The sequence below is a fragment of the Notolabrus celidotus genome, chromosome 21, assembly GCF_009762535.1.
Source record: "Notolabrus celidotus isolate fNotCel1 chromosome 21, fNotCel1.pri, whole genome shotgun sequence".
Lineage (NCBI taxonomy): Eukaryota > Metazoa > Chordata > Actinopteri > Labriformes > Labridae > Notolabrus > Notolabrus celidotus.
Window position 1 is genome coordinate 24,166,867 of NC_048292.1, and position 25,622 is coordinate 24,192,488.

Below are 25,622 nucleotides of genomic sequence, written 5' to 3' on the forward strand. Positions count from 1 at the left end.
GATCAGATACACAAGACTTCTATTTTTGCCGGATGCCAGAGGACGATGCATCAATCTCAACAGAGCAGATGGAGTGGGACAGGAAGTCAGGCACCAAAACAAAATGAAAACATCCGGTTAATTTTCAGAATAAAACACTCTGTGTTATCACCAGATCGTATTTCACTTAACTACAACAACAAACCGTCATGATGAACGGAGCCAGAAAGACAACATGGATGAGAAGAGGAGGAGAATCCTTGATTCAGTAAGAGGAAACTTGGTCACATGACTTGAGCTGTGCGGAAGTCCTGCTCCGTGCTGCGTTACGAAAACACAACTGGTGGGTGTTGACGGACGAGAGAGTACGGAGCAGGACTGCAGTGGATCGGACACGGACCTGACACGGATCTGGTGGAAGTTGTAGGTCATACATTTGTGCAGTTAAAGTTTTAATACTTGAAATGAAATACTTCATGCTCTGCTGCTTGAAAGGATTGATGGATTATTCTTATAGAAAAACAAAGTGTGGCAATCAGTACACTGAGACACATACAGTCAGAAACACTGCATTTGCAGAAGTTATCCTAACAGAACTGTGGTGGGAGAGAAACTGGAACTTGTGTTTGTCCTGGGAGGGATTTCTCTGCAGTCTTATCACTTGTGCTCATGTTTCATACCTCCATAAATCATAGCTGTCCTAGTTCAACCTAAAAGCATGTGTTGGATCATTGAGCTCCTTTTAAGTGTCTTATAGTGAAAAACTTTGAATCAGTCCAGCTTTTAGGACATCAGCTCAACTTAAGGTGCAGACTAGTGCAGAAGAGTTCACATGCTACAGTACTTATGGATGTGGGTTTGTTGCTTTAATATGATTATTTCATACTTCCATGTGTCAAGTCTAGCCAAGACTGCCTTTCTTAATCTGCTACCTCCTTGTGTTTTCAGCCAAGCTGGCTGCAGAGTTCAGCAATTCATGGTCCCAAGAGGAGGAATCCTAATGACTTGCCAATATGTCTGCTCCTAACGATTTGCCAGTTGGCTAACATAAGCATGCTAACTTACCAAACTAAAATGAAGAAAATGTTAAAGTTAAATGCTTAATCAGGATGTTGGCATTGTCATCACTTAGCATGCTGACATAAGCTCAAATTACTGCTCTGAGGATCAAACCCTCAGAGACCCTAGCCAGCTATGACGGCTTGAGAGTCCATGGGACAGATTTCGGATTCTTTAAAATAAGGGTGCATTGGGATAAAGAGACCTCAAAGTGAAGTTCAAACTTTTCTCTACATTAAAACCGGGCTTCATAATGTGACTGCAGAGTAGTCGCACAAAATGGTGTATCAGGTGTTAAAACTCGCCTTCAGGACCTGTCAGCAGAAAAATCATGACCCTGGCTGAAACATTCGCATACATTCCACGTGTGCAAGTGTTCAGCTGGAAAATCAGAAATATGCTGAGCTGAATATTAGTCAATAGTAGACCTCAGTTTTTAGGCATTTCCATTTTGTGATTTCCATCTTCAGAAACATCAGACGCCTCCTGTTAAATCAGGGTTTGTACAAATATCTGGAAGTTTCTAGGTCAAAAGTTCTGCCAAATACAACAGGACTATAAAAATTTGAGGATTAGTTGTCGCTTTTCACCTCCAACCGAAGTACATCGTTGACCTATTTATCTTTTGGAAGTGAAACTGTTTCATCTTCTTTTGCCGTCATAAACTGCTGCCATGTGGATCCACAGACAGATCATCTGTTGGAGCGCGTGCACTCACTTTAAACCAGATGTGTGTGACTCTCTGCTTTGTATGATGTGGTCGTATCACTGCAGCGCCAACATTTGCCCCCCAAAGGTTTCAACTGCTACATATTATGACCGAGCACAGAAGCCATTTAACTCAAAGTACTGAATGTAACCAGCAGCTGTAAATCTGTCCTACACGACATGCTCTATTTAGAGCTGTGATTGGTTGTGTTAGGTTGGACCACTTACAGTACAATCAGCCTCAGTAGAGTCACATTCAGTGAGCAAAACAACCTTTAAGGATACTTCACCATCCATACAAAGCTGTGCTGGCCTCCTTTACTAACCGGATAAACACATTTCCAATGCTTTGTTTTGCTTTTTCCGTGTCTGTGTAGCAATGAATGGAAATCATTGTGCTTTGACTTCTTTTGCTTTTACTTCAGTCTGATTTATTCCATCTTATCTGTGACTCAGAAATTTAATCTGTCCTTCTAAAAAGCAGGCTGATTTTATGCTAAAGAATAGATCACAAGACTTCACTCTCCCTCGAGCAGTTACATCACTGCCTCTGAACTGCTTCATTACATTTGCTTTCTGGCCTCTAGTGGAAGACTGGGGCTGCAAATTGTTGCTCCCATGACGTGTGCAAATTTCTTTAACTGAGCCAGCATGAAGACAGCACGCCTGTAGAGCTTTCCAGAACTTTCTGATTCATGACATTGCACAATAAATTCTGAAATGACCATCCAACTCCAGAAGTCAAAACTTTCTGAAGTCAAATGTATTAGATGTTTGTAGAATAGGTTAAGTGTTTGGTGTCTTTATAATTTTTTAGAGAGTCCTTTGAAAATGCTTGAGGCTTCACTATAAACAGAGGAAAAACAAGCATCTGACATGTTTCTACAAATAACAATGACTAAGCGTCACATGGTGTATGTCATATCATCTAACAATCGCCTGCATGCAAAGCGCTTGTAGCTTTTACATACAGAGGACAGAAATATCTGCTCGCTTGGACTTGTGAAATTCTTTCAGAGGCCACGACTTTCAAAGAGTTCAACAAACTCCAAAAGTAATTCCAGCTATGCAGTTCTTCTTCACCACCCTCCTTTTTCTTTATCGTTTTAAAATGGTCTGATGATAATTTGTACTTTACTTGATTTTTGAGCAGATATTGGATGCCATCTGGCCAATCGTTCAGCAGCTCACCCCGTGTGGTATTTGCAGTCAGTCACATGGGGTTGAAAGGTAAAGGCTTAAATTAGAGGTTTCATATTCCAGCTCATAATGATCACAGAGACTGTTCGACCGCTGTGCCTTCACAACAAAGAAACAAGTTACATATACACTACTTTTATACACCAGTTAAAGATCATAGACTGTATAAAATATGGACCTAGTATCCGTGACGTCACCCATCTGTTTCTGAAGAGCTGTTTTGAGGCCAATCTTCGGAGGGAGCCATATTGCTGCTGTCAAGCAACAGTGTTCGCACCTGTCAATCAAGTCAGCTGTGCCTCTCATTGGAAGACTCTTAATCTTGATATCTTCAAAATTAGAGCGTTAGAAAAAAATTCACCCCCGTACAGAGTGTGCCGATAGAGAATTGAGCTATCCAGTCTACACTCGCCTTTTGAACCAGGCTGTAAACATGTTTGTTTCTGCTGTAAAGATCGTCTTTTTTGGATTGGTGTGTATGTGGTTTCCGTTACTTACGGAGCCAGCCTCAAGCGACACTCGATGAACTGCAGTTTTTAGCACTTCCGCATTGGACTCATTCTTAGACTGGAGGTTGCCGCTTGGTCAAGATCAGCGAAGATATAAGAGGTATCACTTTATCCTCAGGGGGCGCCAACATCGACACAAACTTGATGGAAGCCAATTACCCCAACATTTGGACGATAGCTGTAGCCGTAATTAAATCTGAATGAAACAACACAACAGCAGCTAACCAAAAGTACAAGTTCAACACCCTCCTTGTGAGGAATTCATGTAAAGTTTACAGCTACAAATCAAGGCTGGGGATGTCATGGTTGACCCAGGACCGAGGTAGCATTCTTAGTTAGTCTCAGCATATCGCACATTCCAGTTTCTGTTCGCAATAAAATGCATACCTTGAGTTTTTTAAACTCTCTGTTTCAGTGGCTGTAACATGCTGGAGTAGTGTGGATCGATGTGTAAACATAGCAGAAGTTGCTTTCATAAAGAAACAGTATACAGGCAAAAACAGCTGTTTCAGGTAGTGCAGTTTTGGATGAAAAGGGCATGTGGGAGGATCTCTATATCTTCTTGAATGGGTAATAGTACAGGCTCAGGTGATGATGTCACATGATAGGTGTTTTGGTCAAAAAAAGGTTAATACCCTCTTGATCTGTGACGTTAACACTCCCCCTGACCTGCTAACCAAGCTGATGTCAACACCGTGTTTTTCTGCCGCTGCAGAAAAATACACATTCACACACCTTCAGAGGAACTTGTGAGGTATTCTGTTTTTAAAAAATGTTCGACTCCAACGCTTTTTTAGAATTTAAACAAATTCAAGTTCAAACAAACATTCACAGAGATCCAGTGAACCAGTTCAGTGATCAGGTGATCAGGAGCTGCACACTGAGTTAATGGGAAATAAGCAAGCTGTATTACATCATCCCTGATTATCCGTACTGTGTCAAAACAGAATCAAAAAGTCAGGCAAGTTTCCACTTAAAAGAAACAGACTTTGGAAGACTGAGCTAAGCAATAAGTGAACTTCACACAAACAGTCCAACTGTCCTGGCAAGCGCCTGCAGTATGTGGACTCTGCTAGTAACATGACAAAGTTTTACCAAAACACTTTTCTGAGAAGGTGGGTACCGAGCAGACGACGAGGGAAAACATGATCCACGGGAACGTTTCAGAAGAACATTGAAAATGAAGCAAACCTTAAAAAGTTTGACCAACTTTTTAGTAACGTTGTGTTTTTAAGTCATCTTTAAGAAAGACTCTTTACATACACGTTTACATTGACTATACACATATGTACAGGTGGAAGCTTGACAAGGTATCATGTCCCAAATTCAGCCAAACTAAATCTTCGTATTGGAAAGGAAGAAAATGTTAGAAAAATACTTTTCTAGAGCCCAAACCTAATGAACAGACAGACATACAAAGTAAGCTATCACTCATATCAAAAGATATGAGCAAATCTTCACATTTTAAGTTACTTTATACACAAAAAGTGATGTCAGGGGCTTCTTATTTAATTAAATGTCATCTGTTTATTGAATGATATCCTTCTTTTTTCATGAAGGCACATACTGCAACTCTTTGACTACTATTTTTAACCTCCCACCTACATGGCAAGAGAATATAAACCTGTGGAATAGCCAGCACAAGCACAAACTTGTCCATCACATGAACACTGATTCAATGATAACTACCTAACAGCAATTATTGTAACACTAAAGTAACTGCTGTCAGGCAGTTATCACTTAGTGTAAGTAGTAAGTAAGTAGATGGAGTTCTTTCTTTCTTTCTTGTGCAAAGAAAAACAAAAGACCATGATTTTGCAAACGGACTGTCCACTTTGTTAGTTTCATTGTCATTGGATATAAAGATGGGAAGTTAAAAAGACAGTTGGGGAAATTTCTGCAGCTGCTGCTTACATGGTAACAGAAGAGATTTACAAACATTTTTAAATGGAATGAAGCATAACTAATGTTCACCGTAACATTTAGTATATTGGACAAACAGTTGATACCTACCTGCTGCTGTTTTAAATATGGTTATTGTAATGCATTTAAAGAAAACGGTGGTAACTATTAAGTAAATAAACCTTGTGAAGTGCTCGTTTGATTGAAGAGGCTTCTGAATTTAACGGAAGTGACCAGCGGAGGGATGCCGTATCTCTCCATCAACCCTACCATGGGCTGTGCTCTACTACCATACAGGGATTTGACAGGTTGGAGATAGTATGAATAATACTAGAAAGCGCTACACATCAGCTTAGAAACTGCACATTACTGAATGCAGTGGAAGTCTTAATGCAGGAGCAAAGCTGAATATTTTTTCTCTCAAGTAGCCCTAAAAACAGACTTGGCTTAAAATCTGGTTTGACTCATTCAAGATTTAATTCCAGCTTAAAGGCAGTTTAAGGATATATCAGTTTGACGTGTTTCCTTCCCTCAGCTGGACACTGACTCTCTTTCTTTTTGTGTGTGTGTGTTATCTTTGACCTCAAAGAGAGAGCTCTCTCTCCTCTAAATCTTCTGCTGCTCTGCTCAAAAGTTAGTGACCCTATGAACCCCATCCCCCCAAGCTAACCCCTGTCCTTTTTCGGTGTGTGGCCGGATTGGCTCAGTCACAGCTTTTAAGTCGCAGGTTATTGGCCAAGTATGTGCGTTAAGCCCCCGCACAAACTTTAATGACTGTGATGCCATTTAGGGAATGTCCCTGCAGCTGAAGAGAAGATCATGGTTACAGGTTTAGGATTCTGGGAATTGTATGGCTTTTTCTGCTTCAGGAGGCTTTGCTGTTTCCCGCAGTCGTACTGTAAACAGACTGTATACATGTGGAGTACAAAATCAGTTAAAACATTTTTTTTATTGTTGTTAGCCAATTTGGAATAAGTTGAGATGATAAAATGTACACCTATAGCAAAAATCCTTTGATTAACTGTTACTCATTCCTATCTTGAGACAAAACTGAGAAGACTGCAGATAATGATGTTCCTTCTAAGGGCCCTCAAGGACCCTAAGTATCTTGTTGTTTCATAGAAATTTAAATACATGTTCTCAAAATATTTCAATAGAATTTAAACCAAAAAATCCTTCCAGCCATATTGTCGTGTCTGAAAGTAAAAACCTGCACAATGTGCTGTCAAAGTACTTTGTCTAATTGAGCTAATTTAAGGCGGCAAGGCGTTTTGTTCCTCACATGCTGCATGTGTTTGTAAGTGTGCGTTCCTCCCGCACTACAAAGTAGACAAAGATTAAACCCCATCCCTAATGTGAGCATGACCCTGGGCACAGCGACATCCCCAGCGCTGTCCTTTGATTGGTTGTCCCGTGGCACAGCCCACCCTGAAACCACTGACAGTTGCCCACGGACACTCCTGGGCATCTGCATGTGCAGAGCAGCGTGCGCAAACAATGGTGCATGTGTCTTTGTTGGTACAGACAAGTTAGCACAGTCAGTGACAATGGAATTTGTTGTTATAAACGTGGGAGATGTGTGTGCTATCAGGCCGCTGGTGCACACAGGGTCACACAGGAGCCTCATGTGACCCTTGACCTCTCATTAGTCCACATGAGTTTGCCTTGTATAGTTTTCCATTGGCATAAAATTGGACATGGATGGTCACGTGGCGGGTCATGTGATCATGTCTTAAAGCAACCAGGGGTATTTAACGGCATCGGGCACTCTTGGTGGTCAGTCTGATGTTGGAGACGTTTGGATTGCTGGTTTCTTTTTAATTCATTTCCACACATTTGATAACCTATGTCTCATTTCTGTACATGTTTAACGTTAAACTCTGTCATCAAAGTGTTCATGAGTTTAGATATTCTTGCTTTTGTAAATGTTCCACATTACATCGCCTCTGTTCCTCACCTTCATGGTCATTTGTGTTGCTTCAGACGCATATTCGTGTGTGTGTGTGTGTATTGGGGGAGTTTCAAGGGTGCTTACGACCGAGCTCAAAGAAGGTGTGGTGTGAGTGAACTCCAGCCATCCTCATTGGTCAACAGAGGCCCTCCCTCCTCCCTTTTAAAAGCTTGCTTTCTCACCTGAGTTACAAAAGAGCTGAAGCCTCTCACCCTCTCACGTTACTTCTTCTGACTCTTGCTATTAATATTCAATCATTTAAAGAGATAAAAAAAGGATCAATCCTGGAACACGTTTGAGGAGCTTTGGATAAAGTAAGTATGCATTCTCTAAGTTAAAAAGAAATGCAGTAATATGCAAGAAAATAAGACGCTCATTCAGAAAAAAAAAAGAAATATGCAATAGGCAATGTCGCAAAGTCCTTTTTGAAGGTTCTTTATTTTTTCTTTTGAAGCAACAGTCTTGTCCTTGCCTTTACTTTTCTAGCTGCTGCTGCTGCTGCAGGGGTGTGTTCGAGGAACACACCGGTTCTTATTCAGCCACAAGTCAAGTAGAGTGAGTTTTTTTTCTCTTCGCCTTGCTGAGAGGAATTTCACTCTCAGGTGGCTGATGCAAGAGTTTGTTTGGATGAAGGATGTGGGAAGTAGTTGGGAGGGTTTCGTAGAATGGAGACATGAGAGTTTTAGGACTGATCTGTTGGAAAGCATACTTTAAGGGGTCTTGAATTTCGAAAATATGCAGATGTTGGGAGAAATAAGAGCCTTTCTTTTGTCATTTCATTGCGGTGTACATACAAAGTTAAACATTTTAACTGTAAATGTGTTTTGCAAAGAGAGACATGCATGCAAAGCCCTTTTTTTTCCATGACCAACTTCGACATGTTTGGTCTTTCTGTCCATAATTTTTCGACCATGACAAAGTTCTGAGGATTTTGCATGCTTTTGTAGATATCTGAGTGAAACTATAACCAGCAGGTCCTGTGATTTTAGATTTTTTGAGTAAGAGTTTTGCTAATTTGTTTGGACTTTGTTGTTCCTGATTTAACAAGAGACTCTGCATGTAGCTGCAAACTTTACCATTAGGGTAAAAATTAAAGACTTGAGCATACAACAATACGTTTATATCTGGTCATGCAACAGACTTCATTGTATAGTGGTGTCTGTTAACAGATCATTACTGAGAACAAATAGTATTTCTAAAATAAGTATTTTAATAACCTGTCGATGTTGCTATGCTGTTGGTATTCGATGAAGACATTTCCAGCATGCTAAATAAAATATTTTTTGTTGATATTGTCCACTTCAAAGTTTCCATCCAGCATTACGTTGGCATGTTGGAAAGAAGCATGACTACATTTTTGTGTTTAAAGATACCACACAAGAATACAAACACAGGATCAGACACACAGCTTTGTTTACAGGGGGTTGTCACCATCATCACAAAATAAGAGTGTCTCACTTTCCCTCTCAGTGATTCTTAAACCAAAGCATGACTCAAGAGTTTCTGATGCATGACTTCATGTGGGAAGAAACTTGAATTCCTGGTGCTCACTTTCACTAAATGATGAAGTCACCATGACTCTATGTGATTAATTAATTATTAATGTATAACATTTAGGGCGCTACAATTAATCCACTGGTCAATATTTGTTCACTATAGTTGTTTGTTTAGTTGAATCACAGTATATTCCAGACCTGAATGGTACCGGTTCTTATGGCAACACACAGCAAACACAAACTTTTTTGGGATTGCTAAAGAGCAGCTTTTTGGCTATCACTTAAAGTCAAACGGTTGCTTAGAGAAAGAGAAGATAGAGACAGGTAAGAACATGTGTGACCATAAAGAAGCCGCGGAAGCTTGGAGTTGTGTAAGTTGGCCTCTTTGGGGTCTGACTCACACTTAGCATCAAAATAGAAAGCTGTAAACTCAGGCGTGAAGACATCTGGGGACACCCTGAGGACACAATAGCACAGAGATGCCCTGGCCACTTAAGTCAGGACTGTATTCATCTGAGTACAGTATTCACATTAATGCATGTCTCAAAAGAGTTTTGATGTTGGTTTTAAGCCGTTTCATTAGCATTCGTTAGCATTGCAATTAGTCAATATGCTCTCAGCAGGCTTCTTGCTCAGCTTTGAGATCCCATCCAAATGTGGTCCTCAAGATGCTTTTCTACTCATCGTGTTTAAACCAAAGTTATAGCCACAGTCGGTTTCTGCACTTCAAGTTCGACACCACATCAGAGGTGTGTGTGTGTGCTGTGTGGCACACAGCCATACGCGTGTGCTTCAGTGCTATGGCTGTATCAACTGCAGCATTAAACCAGGGAGCTCGTGAAGTTAACAAAGTCAGACAGGTTAATCCCCTTGGCAATGAAAGTGAAAACCGTTCTTCATTTCACTCTCGCCACAGAGCAGACAGCGACACAGACAGACTGGGGTGTACTGGTGTGTGTGATGTCGTTGTTAACGGTAGCGTAGCTGCTTAATCTTTGTTGGCTCAAAGAAGTCTGGCTTTTGGGGAGACCACTTCCGAAGACCTGGATCATACTGAAAAACAGCAGCCTGTTGATGACTAGTATCGTAGGTGGAGAGTTTCAACGCCTTAGACAGAGTTTGTTGCTGAAACACTGCTGCAGATGAAAAGTTTTGTGTAACTGGATAGTGGCATGTTCACTGTAAACACTTTTTACAGATTGTCCTTTTATCACCTTTCTGTGATCATGTTTATACTACTTTCTAGCACCTTTACTTCACTACATTATTGTAGAAATGTATATTTTACCCCTCTGAATTTATTTGTTATTTTGCAGTATAGTTCAGTGTAGGCGTTTTACTTAGTCCAGTTCAAGCTCATTTGACTAATGCACAAAATTCCTGAATGTTTGCTGACATTATCCATGTGGGCAGCATGTCTGAGGGCAAATGGCCAACTTTTTCATCCCATGTTTTCCGTGCCAGCGTCTAGTACAGTTTCCACAGGAGGTCAGGGTAAGCAAAGTTTGGGGAAAGGACTGAGTTAAGACATCAGATTTTCTTTACTTCATACCAATTGCATTTGTTGTCAGTAACATAGTAGTTTGTCCTGCAGAAACTTCCTTATGAATTATGGATGTGATTAAGCAGTCCCCATTATACCTCCTCCGCATCCTGTATGTGCTCCCCAACTTTCCCTCTCAAACCTAACAATGTGTGTCAAATAGTTCCTTCAAATTATCCTGGCCTGAGTTCCCTGAAATCATCTAGAAAATGTCAGGAATTCATGTGTTAAAGAAGGTCTTGATTCTGGATTTTTCCAGACTGCAATGGGTCGGTTGTTCTCAACACATCTTCACGGAAGCATAGAGTTCTTTTCTAAATAAAACACACTAACATGTGACAGACAAAGGGCTAGCAATTAGCTGCTTAGCATATATAAGCATTTAGAGCCAGATGTGACCCCAAGGTACCAAAAGGGATCCTAAAATACTGCAAATATTCAACACAACTCCAAGCGAAAAGATATCGCTGCTCCATAACTGTTGGATGTGTAAATAGACAACAATGCTAGGGGCATGTTTGATTTTTGCAGCCCTGTGTTTTGGTTTCTTTGCCACACACAGTAGGTCATTCTGCTTTTTCCTTCTTGAATTCTTATTCATGGAATTAAGACACAGATGTAAGTCTTCACTTTATTGATTTCATACAGACATACCCAATATACTTTGGTTCTCCTTTTCTATTCTTTGAAATTAAAATCCAACATGCTCAGTTAACAGGCCCATATTTAATCCCTGATTACGCACACAAATATAGACACATAGGTACATACATCTACTGACAATCAGCAAAGGGATATGTTACAGTTTCAGTCCTAAGTCATGACTACTCAAATTAATAAAACAACATTTCTTGCTTTGTTCAAAGAGCAAATTGAGACAACTGACATGTCTACAGGCAAAATAAGAAGCTACAGCCAGTAGCTGCATATCTGAGCAAAGCTAAGACTGCAAACCGGGAGAAAAGCTAGTCCTGCTCTGCAAATGTACCAGTATCCACAACCCCTTTCAAATCTTTGGCTCGCTATTTCTCCATATTTCCTTTTCTTTTGCTTGCTTGATGACTGTTTGATTGATGGATATGAGATTAGTAAATCTTGGTGGAGATTGTGTAAATGCTTTAGTCTAATATTCTCAGCCTTACTTTCCAAGAAGTATGAGTAGAGACATTCGGATTGGATGTCTCATGTTTCGCAGTCTGCGTCTTTGCTTACATGTTTGGCAAATCAAAACTGCCCAACAGGAACATCTCCAGGTCGCCTCTTTCTTACTGACATATCATCTTTAGCATCTCAACGTGATCAGCTAACATACCTGATGCAATACTTTCAAACCTGACAAACTAATGATAAAATGATTGTGCCTCTACATCAAGTGAACTTCAATTAACACTCAAACACTTCTTCACACTTGTCTGTTACCCTCAACCCCAAACACAACAAGACGTAATCATTTTGTTCACTGTGTGTAGATCAGGCAGTGGTTTTGTGGGTGTTGTCACAAACTTTGGAATCTTTTCACAAATACTTTCCTTTTACCCAGGGGTTCCCAAAGTGTGGGTCGGGACCCCCTGGGGGGTCGCAAGACACAAATGGGGGGTTGTGAGATGTCTTCCAGAATGTTTTTTTATTTTATTATCTAAAACTAGTACATTTTACCAATTATAGTAAACAATATCAACAGAAATATTAGCTAAACTTGAAATAAAACCTTGAAAGTAGAAAGTGTAATGAGTTTTCTGCCTTTCTTTTTGTCAGATGACTCCTAACTTTAGGGTTAGTGAACAGTTAATTATCAAAAGCATCAGTAGCAGTTGGTTAATTCATAACAGCACAGGAAACACAGCCACATGCTCATATAGGTAGGCTAAGTTTCTGTAGACCAGCTAAATGAAGCCACATTAAATCACTTTGAGGGACAGTGGGGATCACGGGTCTTGGGCTTAAACGTTTGGGAAGCCCTGCTTTAACCCATAGACATAATTCAGCCCAAGTGTAGCACTACACTTCTCCTCCACGTCTCTTTTTGTGTGCAGCACGGTGTTGTTGTGGTTTTATTACGTGTGGTTTGTGTTTTCCCAGAGTTGCCGGTGAGTTACTCAGAGCTCTTTTCCTTCACACAATTAAAGTCGGATGTTAGTAGCATTTACTGACTTTGTCCATTGTCTTAGTTCTTGTCCTTAAATAACTCCATGATGAATGCTACTGAAGGAATTTCTAAGTGTGTCCCTGTGCAGCGCTGCTGGTTTTCTCTTTAATGTCACTGGGTGAGGCTGAGTAAACGAAGGGGCACATGAACAAGGCGGCCTGTTGATGGAGGCGATCAGGTGGCCCCATGAACTCATTGCATCCTTGACCTGGTTTCGAGGTTTGTTGACTTAACTACAGTCAGTTACCTCCATGTGCGTCAATGTAGGCTTAAAAGGTAATAAAACTGTCTTAAATGAGATATAGGTTTATCATATATTGTATGTAAGTAACAGTTATAGTAAAGGATAGATGATGTTAGTACAAAAGAACAAAGCTAGGTCAAAATAAATAGAGCAATAAAGGTAACAAGTCCCTGCCAGTGCTGGTGAGGCTGCATGGGGCGCCAGTGTTGCATCACATCCCAGCTTTCCTCTTCAAGGCAACATGACAAATAGTTCCTCAGTTCCAGGAAATGGGATGGACTGGTTTGCAGGCTACAGGGCCCCATTTCTCTCCCAAGTGTTCTCCATCAAGGCCAAAAGGCTCCTTTGTCAGCGATAAAGCCAGACAATACATGTATCTGCCTGGAATGTTGCATTCCTGTGGTAAACTTTACTGTAAGGGAAATTAAAGACTTTGGAAAGCAGCTTCCACGGTCTATGAGGATTAGAAATAGGCACCTTTAAAATGATTAGTCACTGAAATCGTTAAATGTTTCCTTTGTTTCCATCTCTTCCAGGTCTTCTAGACGTTAAGGAAGAAGTTGTCTCTAATTGTGAGGTATAAAAACCTGAGATCTCGAGAACTAGACTTCTCTGCAGTGCATCACCATGCCAGGAGTCGTGGATCGTATGGAGCTGAGCAAAGTCTCCACAGAGGCTGACGACGACAGCATGGACAGCCTGGATGACCGCTTCACAGAGCCCATTGACTCTGAGAAGGCCACCATCGACAGGTAGGGATCAAGTTTTTTAACTACTTCTCCCAGAAAGAGCTGTTTCTGCCAGGCATTTCATGTTTCAGGGACTTTTCAAACATATTTCTGCAAGTGTGTGCCCTGTGTGTGCCGTCCATTATCAGACATCCCTTAGAATTAAAGTGTGAATGAATGGTACAAGAGACATCCAACTAATCCAAGCCTTAATTCAAGTAAGTCTAAAGGACAAATCAGGTTTTATCTGTACTGAGAAACTTCACAGCAGCAGATATATTGGAATAAATCCAACTGTGTTGATTCACATGGAGCTGTTGACTTATGTGAGCTGACAAGGTGAAACTTTTAGCATTTGCTTGGTACATTTCAGACACAGACACGCCCAGGTGACCTTAGATAAGCAGCAACAGGTCAGCAGATCGGAACTGTTTGCATCAGGGCATCACCATCCTCTGTTACATATTTGGTCTTGAGAGCAACATAGAGTATATTTAGGAGAAGCAACCAGCATAAATAAAGTTTACAAAACACATGGGATCCACAGGTCTGGAGTGAAGTAGAGTTCCCCACTGTGAATCAATCCTGTCCTGGAACATAAATTTAGCATTTATTGGTCACATAGAGAGTTATACAGAACACAAGGTGTAGTGAAATGCTTTTAGTGCAAAGACCAAAAGACAGTTTGTAAACAAGGCTCTTTGTCCACATCCAACTTGTGAACTCAGGTGCCGGTCAGTCACAGGATCATATTATGGAAAATAACAAATAGACTGCCGCACACTGAAACAACTTTACTCAGACTTTGCTGTAAGCAAACAGCATATTTTGCAAGTTTATTTTTTATTTTTTATCCAATCAGGTTGGTCCCATGGAGATCAAAGATCTCTTTTTCAAGGGAGACCTGGCCAAGACAGTCAGCTGCAAAAACACAAAGTTACAGACATAGACACACAGAGAACCGAAGTACACTTTACAAGCACAACGTTTGTCACAGAAAGAGCAGTTACCTCGGAGGCATACACTAAAAAAAACAACCTCCTCAAGATTCAACTTAACGTCTTTCATTTTAGATTTAAAAACATTCAGTGACACCAGCTCCTTGAGTTTCAAGCCATTCTGCAATACATTCCAGGCTGCAGAATACCTAAAAGCCCGTTTCCCAGTTTCTGTACAAGCTTTTGGGACAGAAAGCATTAAGAAGTCCTGGGAACGCAGTGAGTAGTCCATCACTGTTCTGTGTGATAAAGACACAGAGGTAGTGTGGCAGTAGACCAAGAATTACCTTATAAATAAAAATGTACCAATGTACCAACCTACGGATCGCCAGAGACGGCCAATCAACCCGCGAGTACAACTCACAATGGTGAATCAGAGCTTTAAAGTTGGTAATGAACCTCAAGGAAGCATGGTGAGCTGCATCAGTCTTGTGAAGACACTGAGCAGTGGTGTGCATGTACAAAAGATCACCATAGTCAAGAACCGGAATAAAAGTTGCAGCAACAAGACGCTTTTTTACATTAAAAGAGAAACACGATTTGTTTCAAAAGTAAAAACTCAGTTTCAGCCTCAGCTTTCTCACAAGGTACAGCACATGCTGTTTCAAATTTAGGGACTCATCAATTAGAATACCGAGGTATTTGAAAGAGGTAACAACCTCTACTCCTGTCCCTCTGCAGTGACACTTTGTGATCCAGCCTTAGAGTTGGTAAACAACATAAGCTTAGTCTTGTCTGCATTTAAAACAAGCCTCAGCTCAAGCAGTGTATCATCAACAATTGTAGCCAGTTGCTACAAAGGTTCACCCATTTCTTGACAAAGCCCCTTTTCTGCTCAGTCCTCCTAGATTCATTTAATACACAGTTCACCTATGGACTTGCTTTGTTGAATTGGAGGTTGAGCCTTCAGCTTGAATAGTGCCAATGAGTGTGCCATGTTTCATACGATCTTAAACTAGACATGAATAGGTTTTTTGTTCTTTTCTTTTAAGTCTAGAGCAGAAACCCTTTATGAGTCAAATCACTTTTCACAAACCCCTTCTCCCTTCTGGTTATAACCGTGAACTGTCCCAGCTCTTTACTGTGTTTGTCCTTTGAATATATTTTACAGTTGATTGTTATCTTTCCTGTTTTTACAGTCAGTTTTTGGACGACAACGAAGACGGAGAAAGCCAGAAGTTCCTGGCAAACGGGATGATGAAGAAGAAGAAATACGAGGGATACCATGAGGAATATGTAAGAGGATTTAAAGTCACAGGGCTGATTTTTTTTTCCTGTGAGTCAGAGGAAAGGGTTTTAAAGCCTGATACTCAAACAGTTTTACTCAATTGCTGCATGGAACTAATTTAAGATTATACTTTCAATATTTAATTAATCAGAAAATGATGGAATTATGAAAGGTCACTCTGTGATGTGTGGCAACTTGTGCAAGCTTATCATTTATGATAGAAATAACACATCATATCCAGGCTTTGAAAGACACTCAGATGTTAAAAGAACAACTTTCTTGTTTGATAAGAGTTGATTTGTTGAGCTCTCTGACTCTAATCAGACCCTGTAGGGAAATGTTACACTACTTTACTCCCAGCACTTACAAGTGTGTGCATTTATGGACAGTCCTGCAGAGGGAGCTTGTTAACAACAGACAACAGAAGGTAGGATAGACGCACTCAGTCAAACTAAAACGGTTCAGTGCACCGCTTGATTTTGTAAATAAAACTTTTCAGTAAACAAATGCTTTGTTTGGAGTCAGGTGTGTTTACCCTTTGATAACAGCTTTTCAGAGATAAAACATCAACCAATAGAATTGACGTTGTTTTTTTGTGGTTTGCTGCACACTACCAAATGTTTGCTTTGCAGATTAAACTATTAAATAGTGAAATATGGATCAGCTCCCAGTTTTAACAGCAGACTTTGTTCATCCGTTTACCTTTCCCTCCCTTCCTCCCTCCCTGCAGCATCCCGGCCACACCTCCTTCGGGATGTCCGTCTTCAACTTGAGCAATGCCATAATGGGCAGCGGCATCCTGGGCCTGTCCTACGCCATGGCTAACACTGGCATCATTCTCTTTACGTAAGTACAGCTGCAGGAGAACAAGGAGACAAACATACACCATATGCATGTCGGAGTGTGTGAAAGACAGGCAGGACAGGACGTGACAGGACACGTACGGAGCTGCTACAACAGTTTTACTTAAGACACAGAGGAAAAGTTTGGATGCAGAAGTTGATTTACGCTTGTTGTTTTTGGAAACAAAATTAAGACAGTTTTTTGTTCAAAGGGTTTTTTAACATGCTATCATCACTAATGGCATTGTCACCTCTACTCAAGTTCCACTTGTGCAATCATCCACAAATGATTGTTTATCCAAATCTTAAATTTAGAACAGTTAAGCAGAATGAGCTGTCAAAATGAGGCAAGCACATTTTCTGCAAACAATACCTGCAGATGGAAAACTAGGCTGGGCACAGTTAAATCATATTAGGTGGAATTTGTGAGAAAAGATGCCATGACATGTAAACTAGGTAGAGTGAGTGATGAGTGACAGCCTTTACCACAACAAAGGCTGCTAGGTGTTCCCTAAAGGTTTATCAGCTACGGTATTTCCCACACATAGAGAACACCTGGGCGGCTGGGCCAAGTTTATCTACAATTATCGTGTGCACTTTCTCTGCACCCCTCTCATTAGCTAAAGAGTATCTGCATACTCAGTAGATCAGAGAGAGAGAGACGTCTTCTGTTAAGTCTTGATAAATGCATTGATCACAGTATTACATCTCATGTCAAATATGAACCTACAGCATGCTGTGGACATTAGTTTGCACACGCTTCAGGCCATATGCTTATCTAACTGACAGAGCTACCGTGCAAATTTTCAGCCTTCAATTTTCATTGTGGTGTTAAGAGTAGATCCTAAAACACAAACATCTCTTGGCTAAAAACTGCTCGGAGCTAAAAGCTAAAGTTAGCATTATGCTTCTACAATGACATTGCTTACTGAGAGAGTAAATGTTCACAATGTTAACCATGTGAATTTAGTGTGAGAGCATGCTAACTTGATAATTGGCACTCAACAAGGTGAAGACCATCAAAGACTGACAGAAATGTCATGAATATGACAACTTAGAATTTGGACTTAGTGTTGACCCAGTGTTGAAAGTCATGGCTTAAAAGCGGAGGCAGCAGCATGAATGTCATTTCATGAAATAGTCACATTACCACCTGGAACATAGCAGCTCATGGAAATGTTTGACCCTCTCCCCCCTGTGCCCTCAGTTCCTCTGGCATCTATCACCCAGCTCTGTGTGTCCACTGCTTAGGCATTATCAGCATTCATAGCCAACTTGCAACACCCAGCACCCCCACTGTCACCCTACACCCTTCAGTCCCACCTCATGCAACCCCCTGCTGTCCACTTGTGATGCTGTGTGACACCTCATGAGGTTAAAGAAAATGACAGGGTGTCACTTGTCTGAGGCTGAATTTAGAACGGAACTTTATGAACATTTTAATTAGAAAGACTAAGTAACATACATTTGCTCTAAAACACACCCAGCCCCAAAACTTTTATTTTCTACTTCTTTTAAGAAAACAGAGTACCATGAAATTAAATCTGCATGCTGTAAACTCTGTAAACTCCCTTTCAGTATCAGTGTTTTGTTGACATACGCTTGGCTATCTTAAGCATGCAGGGGACGCATGCATTGACGAAGCATTGATGTGCCAGGGTACTTGTCATGCTTGAACCATAGAACAGTCACACATCTCTCCAGACACCCCCCTACAAAACTACAAACAGCTTTTCTGACGCACACGTCCGACAGCTGCAGTGTGTCGCTGCTTTTTGAAATATAAATAATTCAAAGGAAGCATGTCAGAGTTATTGGGATGACATGTTTTAGATGAAAGGTGCATGTCCACAGAGACATCTTTCCTCTAACATCTGTGCATCCTTTCCTCGGCTTAAGGTCAAAGGATTAGTAAATACAAAAGCTGACGTCCACGACGTGGTTTGTTTAATGTATCTGATAACAATGCTGTCATGTATTGATCTTTGTATTGACCTCTGCTTTCTCTCTCTTTGCAGAATCCTCCTATTTGGTGTGGCCATCCTCTCCTTATATTCAGTACATCTACTGCTTGTGACAGCCAAAGAAGGAGGTGAGTGTTCAATCATTTGATTGCAGGATAAACCTCTCCTCCCATCTTTACTTCTTTTATGGAATGAGTTTCAAGTTAACCGATTTGACCTATTTGGGCCTTTAAAGTAGTACACGATTAATGGTGTATAGGTCTCGATGAGAAATTGTTCTCAATAAAGGGGTTGAAGACCACAGCACTAAATTATACCCCAAAAATGTAACTCCATCTTGTGGTCATTGGTGTTATTGTTCCAAGCAGGTTGTATGTACTGAGTTGTCAGTTGGTAAAAGTTTTAACAGTAACCATGAGTCTCCTGAATGAATGCATGATTTGAAAGGGACAAAAACATTCACAGAAGAAACTGAAGGAATAAATCTTTCTTCAAACTGTTCATACACCGTAATACCCTGCATTGTCTCTGTTTTTTAAGCATTTGTTGTGATGCCTTACTTGTTTAATTTGCTAACTCCATCATGGTCTTCTCGTGCAGGATCCCTCATCTATGAAAAGCTGGGAGAGAGAGCATTTGGTTGGCCTGGAAAAATTGCAGCATTCGGATCCATTATCATGCAGAATATTGGAGGTAGGCATCAAACTCTGACTCGGTTTGGAAACACAGTGGTTTATATAGTTTATTGTGATTCCTGAAAAGACGTGTGCATGAAATGTAGCAGCTCTTTGAATGTCAGGAGATTGAAAGCGTTCTCTGTCATGTTCTTACTGTTTTGCAGCTATGTCTAGCTACCTCTTTATTGTCAAGTATGAGCTTCCTGAAGTAATCAGAGCCTTCTTGGGTTTGGAGGAAATCACCGGGTGAGTGTTTTTGCTTCATAAAGTACATGTTTACATGTAGTGTGTAAAGTATAGATTCTAACTTTGGTTTAACCTCTCTGCAGTGAATGGTACATGGATGGAAACTACCTGGTGGTGTTTGTGTCTGTTGGAATCATTCTGCCTTTGTCTCTCCTTAAGAATCTCGGTAAGAGCTCGACTTTTTCTCAGATAATAGCTCCAATGTTTTTACTGTCACGCTTCAGAAATTGCCTCTGACTTCTCCAGTTTACGCCAGTTCTAGCAGTCTCAAGGCATTTTGCATCAGTGTTTTACTCCCATGCGCTCGCAGCTGTCTTTAATGAATTCCACCAAACCAAGAGAAATGTGAAGCTAGGCAAGCCCTTAGTCAGCCCCAGCACTTAAGAGTTACCGTAACACAACACTGCTATGAGGCCTTTAGTCTGTTCCAACACTCCATTTATGAGGGCATGAGTCAGACCCCCCTCATGTGATTTCACTCCAGTAAAGCTGCACACCGAACACACTGCTCATATTATGTAATTAAGACAATAACACAAAGAAGCACATAGATTTAAATATCTGTCTGAGTTTCATTGAATAAATGAAGCAGAAGTTTTGATTTGTCATCCTTTTTTTTTGATGGGTACTAAATTGGGTCAGTGTTCCTTCCAAACATAAGAGGCTTTCTTCATCTAGAGTCTGAACTCCTGCCCCTACTCAATTTCTTTGGTCTATTTAAGGACCTGGGTCATCATAACCTGTAACACGATGTGATCCACATCTAAGAATAAACACCAAATAGAGATGGAGATGGAGATGATCCCAACATTAAAAAGACAGAACAGAGTGTGGGGTTGCACAGTAAGAATAGCAACTATAACATAGCATTGCATAAGTATCTCATGTCATCACTGACTTTCTCTCTTCAGGCTACCTGGGCTACACCAGCGGCTTTTCCCTTACCTGCATGGTCTTCTTCCTGGGAGTGGTAAGTTCACTTTTCTTACAGCTTAAAAACATGCAACACTGGTCAGAGACTGTAAATATGGGGTGGATGAAACTTCTTTGCTTAAAAATCTGAAGCCAATGAGGAAGTGCCCTGAAAATGCATTTTTGCTGATGGGCAGCAGAAGATCATAAAACCTAAGTCTGATTTCATGGCAGAAGATGAGAATACGTGCATACTTATTGGTCGATTTGTTACTTCAGTAAGCTCGAAGTGTCAAGTCTTCCTCAATAAAGCGTGATCATTTAGTAAAACAATGTCTGCCTTACACTGAAGATCAGAAAGAAACATTAGGGAAGAAGAAGTAAGAGAAATAGAGCTCAAGAAGCTTAAGAGCTAAAGAGAGCTTAAATATTGGGCTTAAACTCTTTGTCCATAATCTTCAAATTAATGCTCATGATGCTGCATGTCTGTTTGATGTGAAAACAAACATGACATCTTATATGTCAAAGTTGTATTTCTCTCTTCTGCCCCCATGTGGCAAAAACATCACTAGTTTCACTTGCACATAGCAGTGCTGCTCAGCTAAGTAGATCGTTTACATGCCGTCTAGCTGACTAATAAGCGTGGTATTTGATCCTGCCCTATGTTGCATAAAAGTTCAGGACCTCCACTCAGGTCTGCACAGTGTGTCTTACACTGAGCGCCCTGTTTAGAAGCATGTGACTGCACTCCACTCATGTAGAGATTACATCATGCAGAGAGTGAAGATGAAACATATATCTTATTGGACAGTGAATCTCTAAAGAACTGCACATTGTTGTCCTCTGTTGCTTTCAGAGTTTTGCAGTTTTATTACAGCCTAGCCAATATTGGATATTTGAGAGCCAACCACAGACTGGAAACATTCTCAGCTTACATTGAGGCAGCTTTACAGAATATGGTCGAGAATAAAATGAGATCTTCTCTTTCTTCCATTAAGCTAAACAAGTTTTTAGCAATAGGTGAATACAATGGTGCTTACTTCATGACATAGTCGTTTCTGGTAGCCTCGGATCTTGAGAAAAGAAGCCAATACAGAAGTGCAAAAAATGCAGTTCTCCAAGTGTCCCCTTGAGGCTGCCTGCAAAAGCCCTGGAAGCCTCAAACACACCCATTTTAACAAGCCCATCTTTACAGCAGAAATAAACATGTTTACAGCCTGCTTCAAAAAACTATTTTGGTCATAACAGCTCATAACATGATCTGCACACACTGTACAGGGTTTGAACTTTTTCATGAATTAGGAGTTTTGGAAATATGAATGGTGCATGTTTTATATAATTAGAAGCATGGCTGACTTGAATGTGATACAAGCTCACTGTTAGCAAAGAGGCTGAAGGCCTGTCTCAACTCTATCTCTGTCTCTTGGCTGATATTGAGTAAATATTTTGGTTTACCTATTCATTGGTTGGGGCTCTGACTTTAATGTGATAAAATTGAAGGAATGTAATTTCAAGTAATACTCTTTATTTTTAGGTGATCTACAAAAAGACCCAGCTGCCCTGCCCTCTCCCGTTCCTTAACCACCACTCTGCCAACCTTAGCATGAACGCCTCGGACATGTCGGGATTGTACCAACCGCTGAACAACTCGGCACAGATGGATTTCTCTCGGGCCGACGTTACCCCGGCTGTCCCCACCAACAACGACGCTCACCACTCCACCAGCGTCCACTATGAGCCTCATCCTGATGACGAGGAGATGTGCACACCCAAATACTTTGTCTTCAACTCACAGGTATGACTGAGTGAATGGTAGCTTATATCATTGGCTTTCAGTAGGGTGCAAACTTCTGTTTACTCTGAGCCTTTGTCCCACTAGCAGAGCTCAGTGTCACTTGTAAACAAAGGTTCTGTGGAAAGGGTGTGATGCAGTTACGACTGCAAAGGTGTGTCGTTTACTCTAAGTCCCATTAGTTAAGATTTCAATCAGTGGCCGAATAAATAAAAATAAGAGTGTATGAGAAAGTATCCGTTTGCTTAGCTCAACTGTTAAATGCAGAAAACAGAGCTATGATGTTTCCTCTTACTGAAAAATGGCTACGTTTGCACATTAATGTAGGGTTGCCTTTTGTACACGTGGTATCCTAGAAACTATAAGTCCAACAGAAAAGAATGCCAGGTATTCGCCATGACATGTTTGATCAGGGTGGGGTTTTCAGGGTGTGCTTAGGTCTTTGTGTGTGGGCCTGAAAGAAAGATTACTCTACGACCCGTCGCAAAGAAGCATTTCCAAAAAGCTACTTTTATCTAAAAAGCCTCACTGCGCATTTCCCCTTTTTTTGCTATGTTGATTTTTAATTTCACATGCCAGTTTTACTTCGAGGATTTTGGTGCAGTGGAAAGGTTGTTTTGAAAATGAAAGTTTAAAAATGAGTAAAAACCCTGCAAGTGTCAAAAAGACATCTGCAGTGAAAGTTTGTGAATGCCTGCGGCCTGCTGACAACAAGGAATAAACACTGACGCACAACAAGAGAGTAAATCAACGTGTTGGGCAATGTTTTTGGTATAAGTCACTGTAAGAAAGCGTGCCAGCGGCTGTGATCAAAAGCAACCGTTTTGGATTAGATGGCTCAACAGGTGTCATGGCCAACTGTCATATTGATGTGTAAATTCTTACCTTGTTATGTTCCTTTCTTCTGCAGACCGCCTACACCGTGCCCATCCTGGCTTTTGCTTTTGTGTGCCACCCTGAAATTCTGCCCATCTACAGTGAGCTGAAAGAGTAAGTTCTTCTCTTCCTTCATGTTCATCATGCAATAAAGCCCCATCAACACTGCATCTGCAGGGCATGGGAAAGATATGCAGTATGCAATAAATCACAAAATTAATACCAACCACTAAATTGGCACCAACTGATCTGACAGTAACTATACAATACCATTCGCACTCCTGATACAAAAAGTCATCTAACCTGCTTAACCCTCCTGTTATGTTCGTTTCTCTGGAACAGCAATAATGTTTCTGGGTCAACTTGACCCATATTCAATTATCCAAAAGAGTCAGAATCCAAAAAAATCCTAGTACAATTTTTTTAATCTAATTTTTAACTCCAATACTAACCATTTAAATCAAGATTTAGTCCATTGGTATTCTTTAATTCTCACAGATCATGGTTCGACGGGGATAACTCACTCGTTTTTCATTAAAATTCTTATTGAAACTTTTTTTAACCCTCCTGTTATGTTCGTTTCTCAGTTACAGCAATAATGTTCCTGGGTCAATTTGACCCGAAGCATATTCAATTGTCCAAAAGCGTCAGAACCCCCAAAAAATCCCAATAACCTTTTTTTAATCAAATTTTTACCTCTATTACTAATCATTTAAATCAATATTTAGTGCATTGGTGATCTTTAATTCTCACAGATCATAGTTCAATGAGAATAACTCACTTGTTTTTCATGAAAATTCATGTTAATTTTTTTTCAATGAACATTGGAAATACCTAAATATAAATACAATAGTTTTACATGACAGATTTTTGTTTATTTAATTTTACATTTGGAATTTTTTTCTTTTTATGAAGTGATGCTGATAAATTAACACGAGACACCTCTTCTGTCACATGCTGCCCAGATTTTTATGCTGCATTTAATTGGTTTGAAGGCATATATTACTTAAAATAGACTTTAAAAAAGGTCAATTTGACCCGCAACATAACAGGAGGGTTAAACTCTGATCATGCAGATAATCTTTTTTATATGCAAATATTTTGGGACAGCCTTTAACTTCTGCTGCTATCCAAACACATTAAGGGGAACACAATTTATTTGTATTGCTTAACGTTCCCATCGGAGAATCCGCACTTGTCTTGTCAGTACGGGAACATTTTCGGGAAAAGTCTCTGTCCAGTTGAGATGAGTCAGTGATTCAGAAAAGCTTTTAGCCCTGCTCCTCTGAGTGTTGACTGGACATGTCCAGCAGTGCAGAGGATGTGTAGGGGCTTGAATCTGCTCAGAGGAACACTGCATTTACAGCAAGTCTCAAGAGTAGCACTTAATCCGTAAGAAGCAACCAGGCCTGTCTTAAAGTGAATGTTTGTTTGTTTCTCAGTCGCAACAGGAAAAAGATGCAGAACGTCTCCAACCTGTCCATCCTGATGATGCTCGTCATGTACATGCTGTCGGCGCTGTTCGGCTACCTCACCTTCTACAGTAAGAACATAAACACACAAAAGCAACACGTTTGTGAGATATCAAAATATAAACTTGATGTTTAAATTCCTCTCTTTGAAATGTCAAATTTCTTTCACACCTTTATCACTTTTTACAGTTTTGTTCAAACATTTTTTTCTACATTTCTCCTCCATCACAGACAACGTGGAGGCAGAGTTGCTCCACACCTTCACCAAGGTCTATAAGTTCGACACCATGTTGCTGCTGGTGCGTTTGGCTGTGCTCACCGCCGTCACTCTGACTGTGCCCATCGTACTGTTCCCTGTAAGTACATCCTACATACAAACACAGCCTGTCTATTTAAAACTGTTCCCTGTCTTTCTCGTTTAATCGTTATGTTTTGAATGTTTTTTCATTGTAAGCCTTCACTCGAGGGCTTCTATTATTATAATGATGGAGCAGTAATGTTAAGAGACACACATCATATTACATACCACATCAGAGCACACAAACACTCTTCAGGCAAACACAAACAAACACCTCCCAAAAAGTACCGCTGCTGACGCCAGCCTGCTGCCTGTAAAACCATTTATTCAGCCGAGCAGTGCCGCCACTTTGTGTCACTCTGCATACAGACCATGTGTTGTGTTTGCGCAGAGTCAGAATTTTTTGTTGTTTTTGGATGCAGTTTGTGGAAAAAAGAACACAGTGTGCAGTTTGGTACTGTGCTAGTGTCGTCATCTGAAATCTCAGCGCACACAGACGCAGGTTGTAAAAGTGCCACACCTCTTGGTTACGCTGGCACACACATACACACACACACACACACAAACACACACACACACACACACACACACACACACACACACACACACACACACACACACACACACACACACACTTAAAGATCTCAACAGCAAAGCCTCTCTTCCTCTTCCTTTTCCTCTCTCAAAATTGGGGTCAAAGGTTAAGCCCCTGATTGACGTCCAGTAACCAAAACTTATCTGAGACGCATTCATTCAGCCGTACGTATACTCTCTCTCCAGCCTACCCGCCCCATATATGTCCATGAGCTAATTTTAGTGTTGCCTAAGTGGGCATGAGGAGAACAAAAATGG

At 40.6% G+C, this 25,622-nt stretch overlaps 1 protein-coding gene across 1 annotated transcript in view; it reads left to right on the forward strand.

Moving 5' to 3' along the window:
- slc38a4 (solute carrier family 38 member 4) overlaps positions 1-25,622 on the forward strand; it is a 46,222-nt gene that overhangs the window by 7,822 nt on the left and 12,778 nt on the right. Inside the window, exons 2-13 of the mRNA XM_034674079.1 lie at positions 13,274-13,489; positions 15,603-15,699; positions 16,422-16,537; positions 18,552-18,625; positions 19,098-19,190; positions 19,339-19,420; positions 19,504-19,586; positions 20,332-20,390; positions 21,867-22,127; positions 23,035-23,114; positions 24,443-24,543; positions 24,704-24,828. Coding sequence (XP_034529970.1) covers positions 13,365-13,489; positions 15,603-15,699; positions 16,422-16,537; positions 18,552-18,625; positions 19,098-19,190; positions 19,339-19,420; positions 19,504-19,586; positions 20,332-20,390; positions 21,867-22,127; positions 23,035-23,114; positions 24,443-24,543; positions 24,704-24,828 — 1,296 coding nt within the window. The 5' untranslated portion in view covers positions 13,274-13,364. The remainder of the gene's footprint in view (positions 1-13,273; positions 13,490-15,602; positions 15,700-16,421; positions 16,538-18,551; positions 18,626-19,097; positions 19,191-19,338; positions 19,421-19,503; positions 19,587-20,331; positions 20,391-21,866; positions 22,128-23,034; positions 23,115-24,442; positions 24,544-24,703; positions 24,829-25,622) is intronic.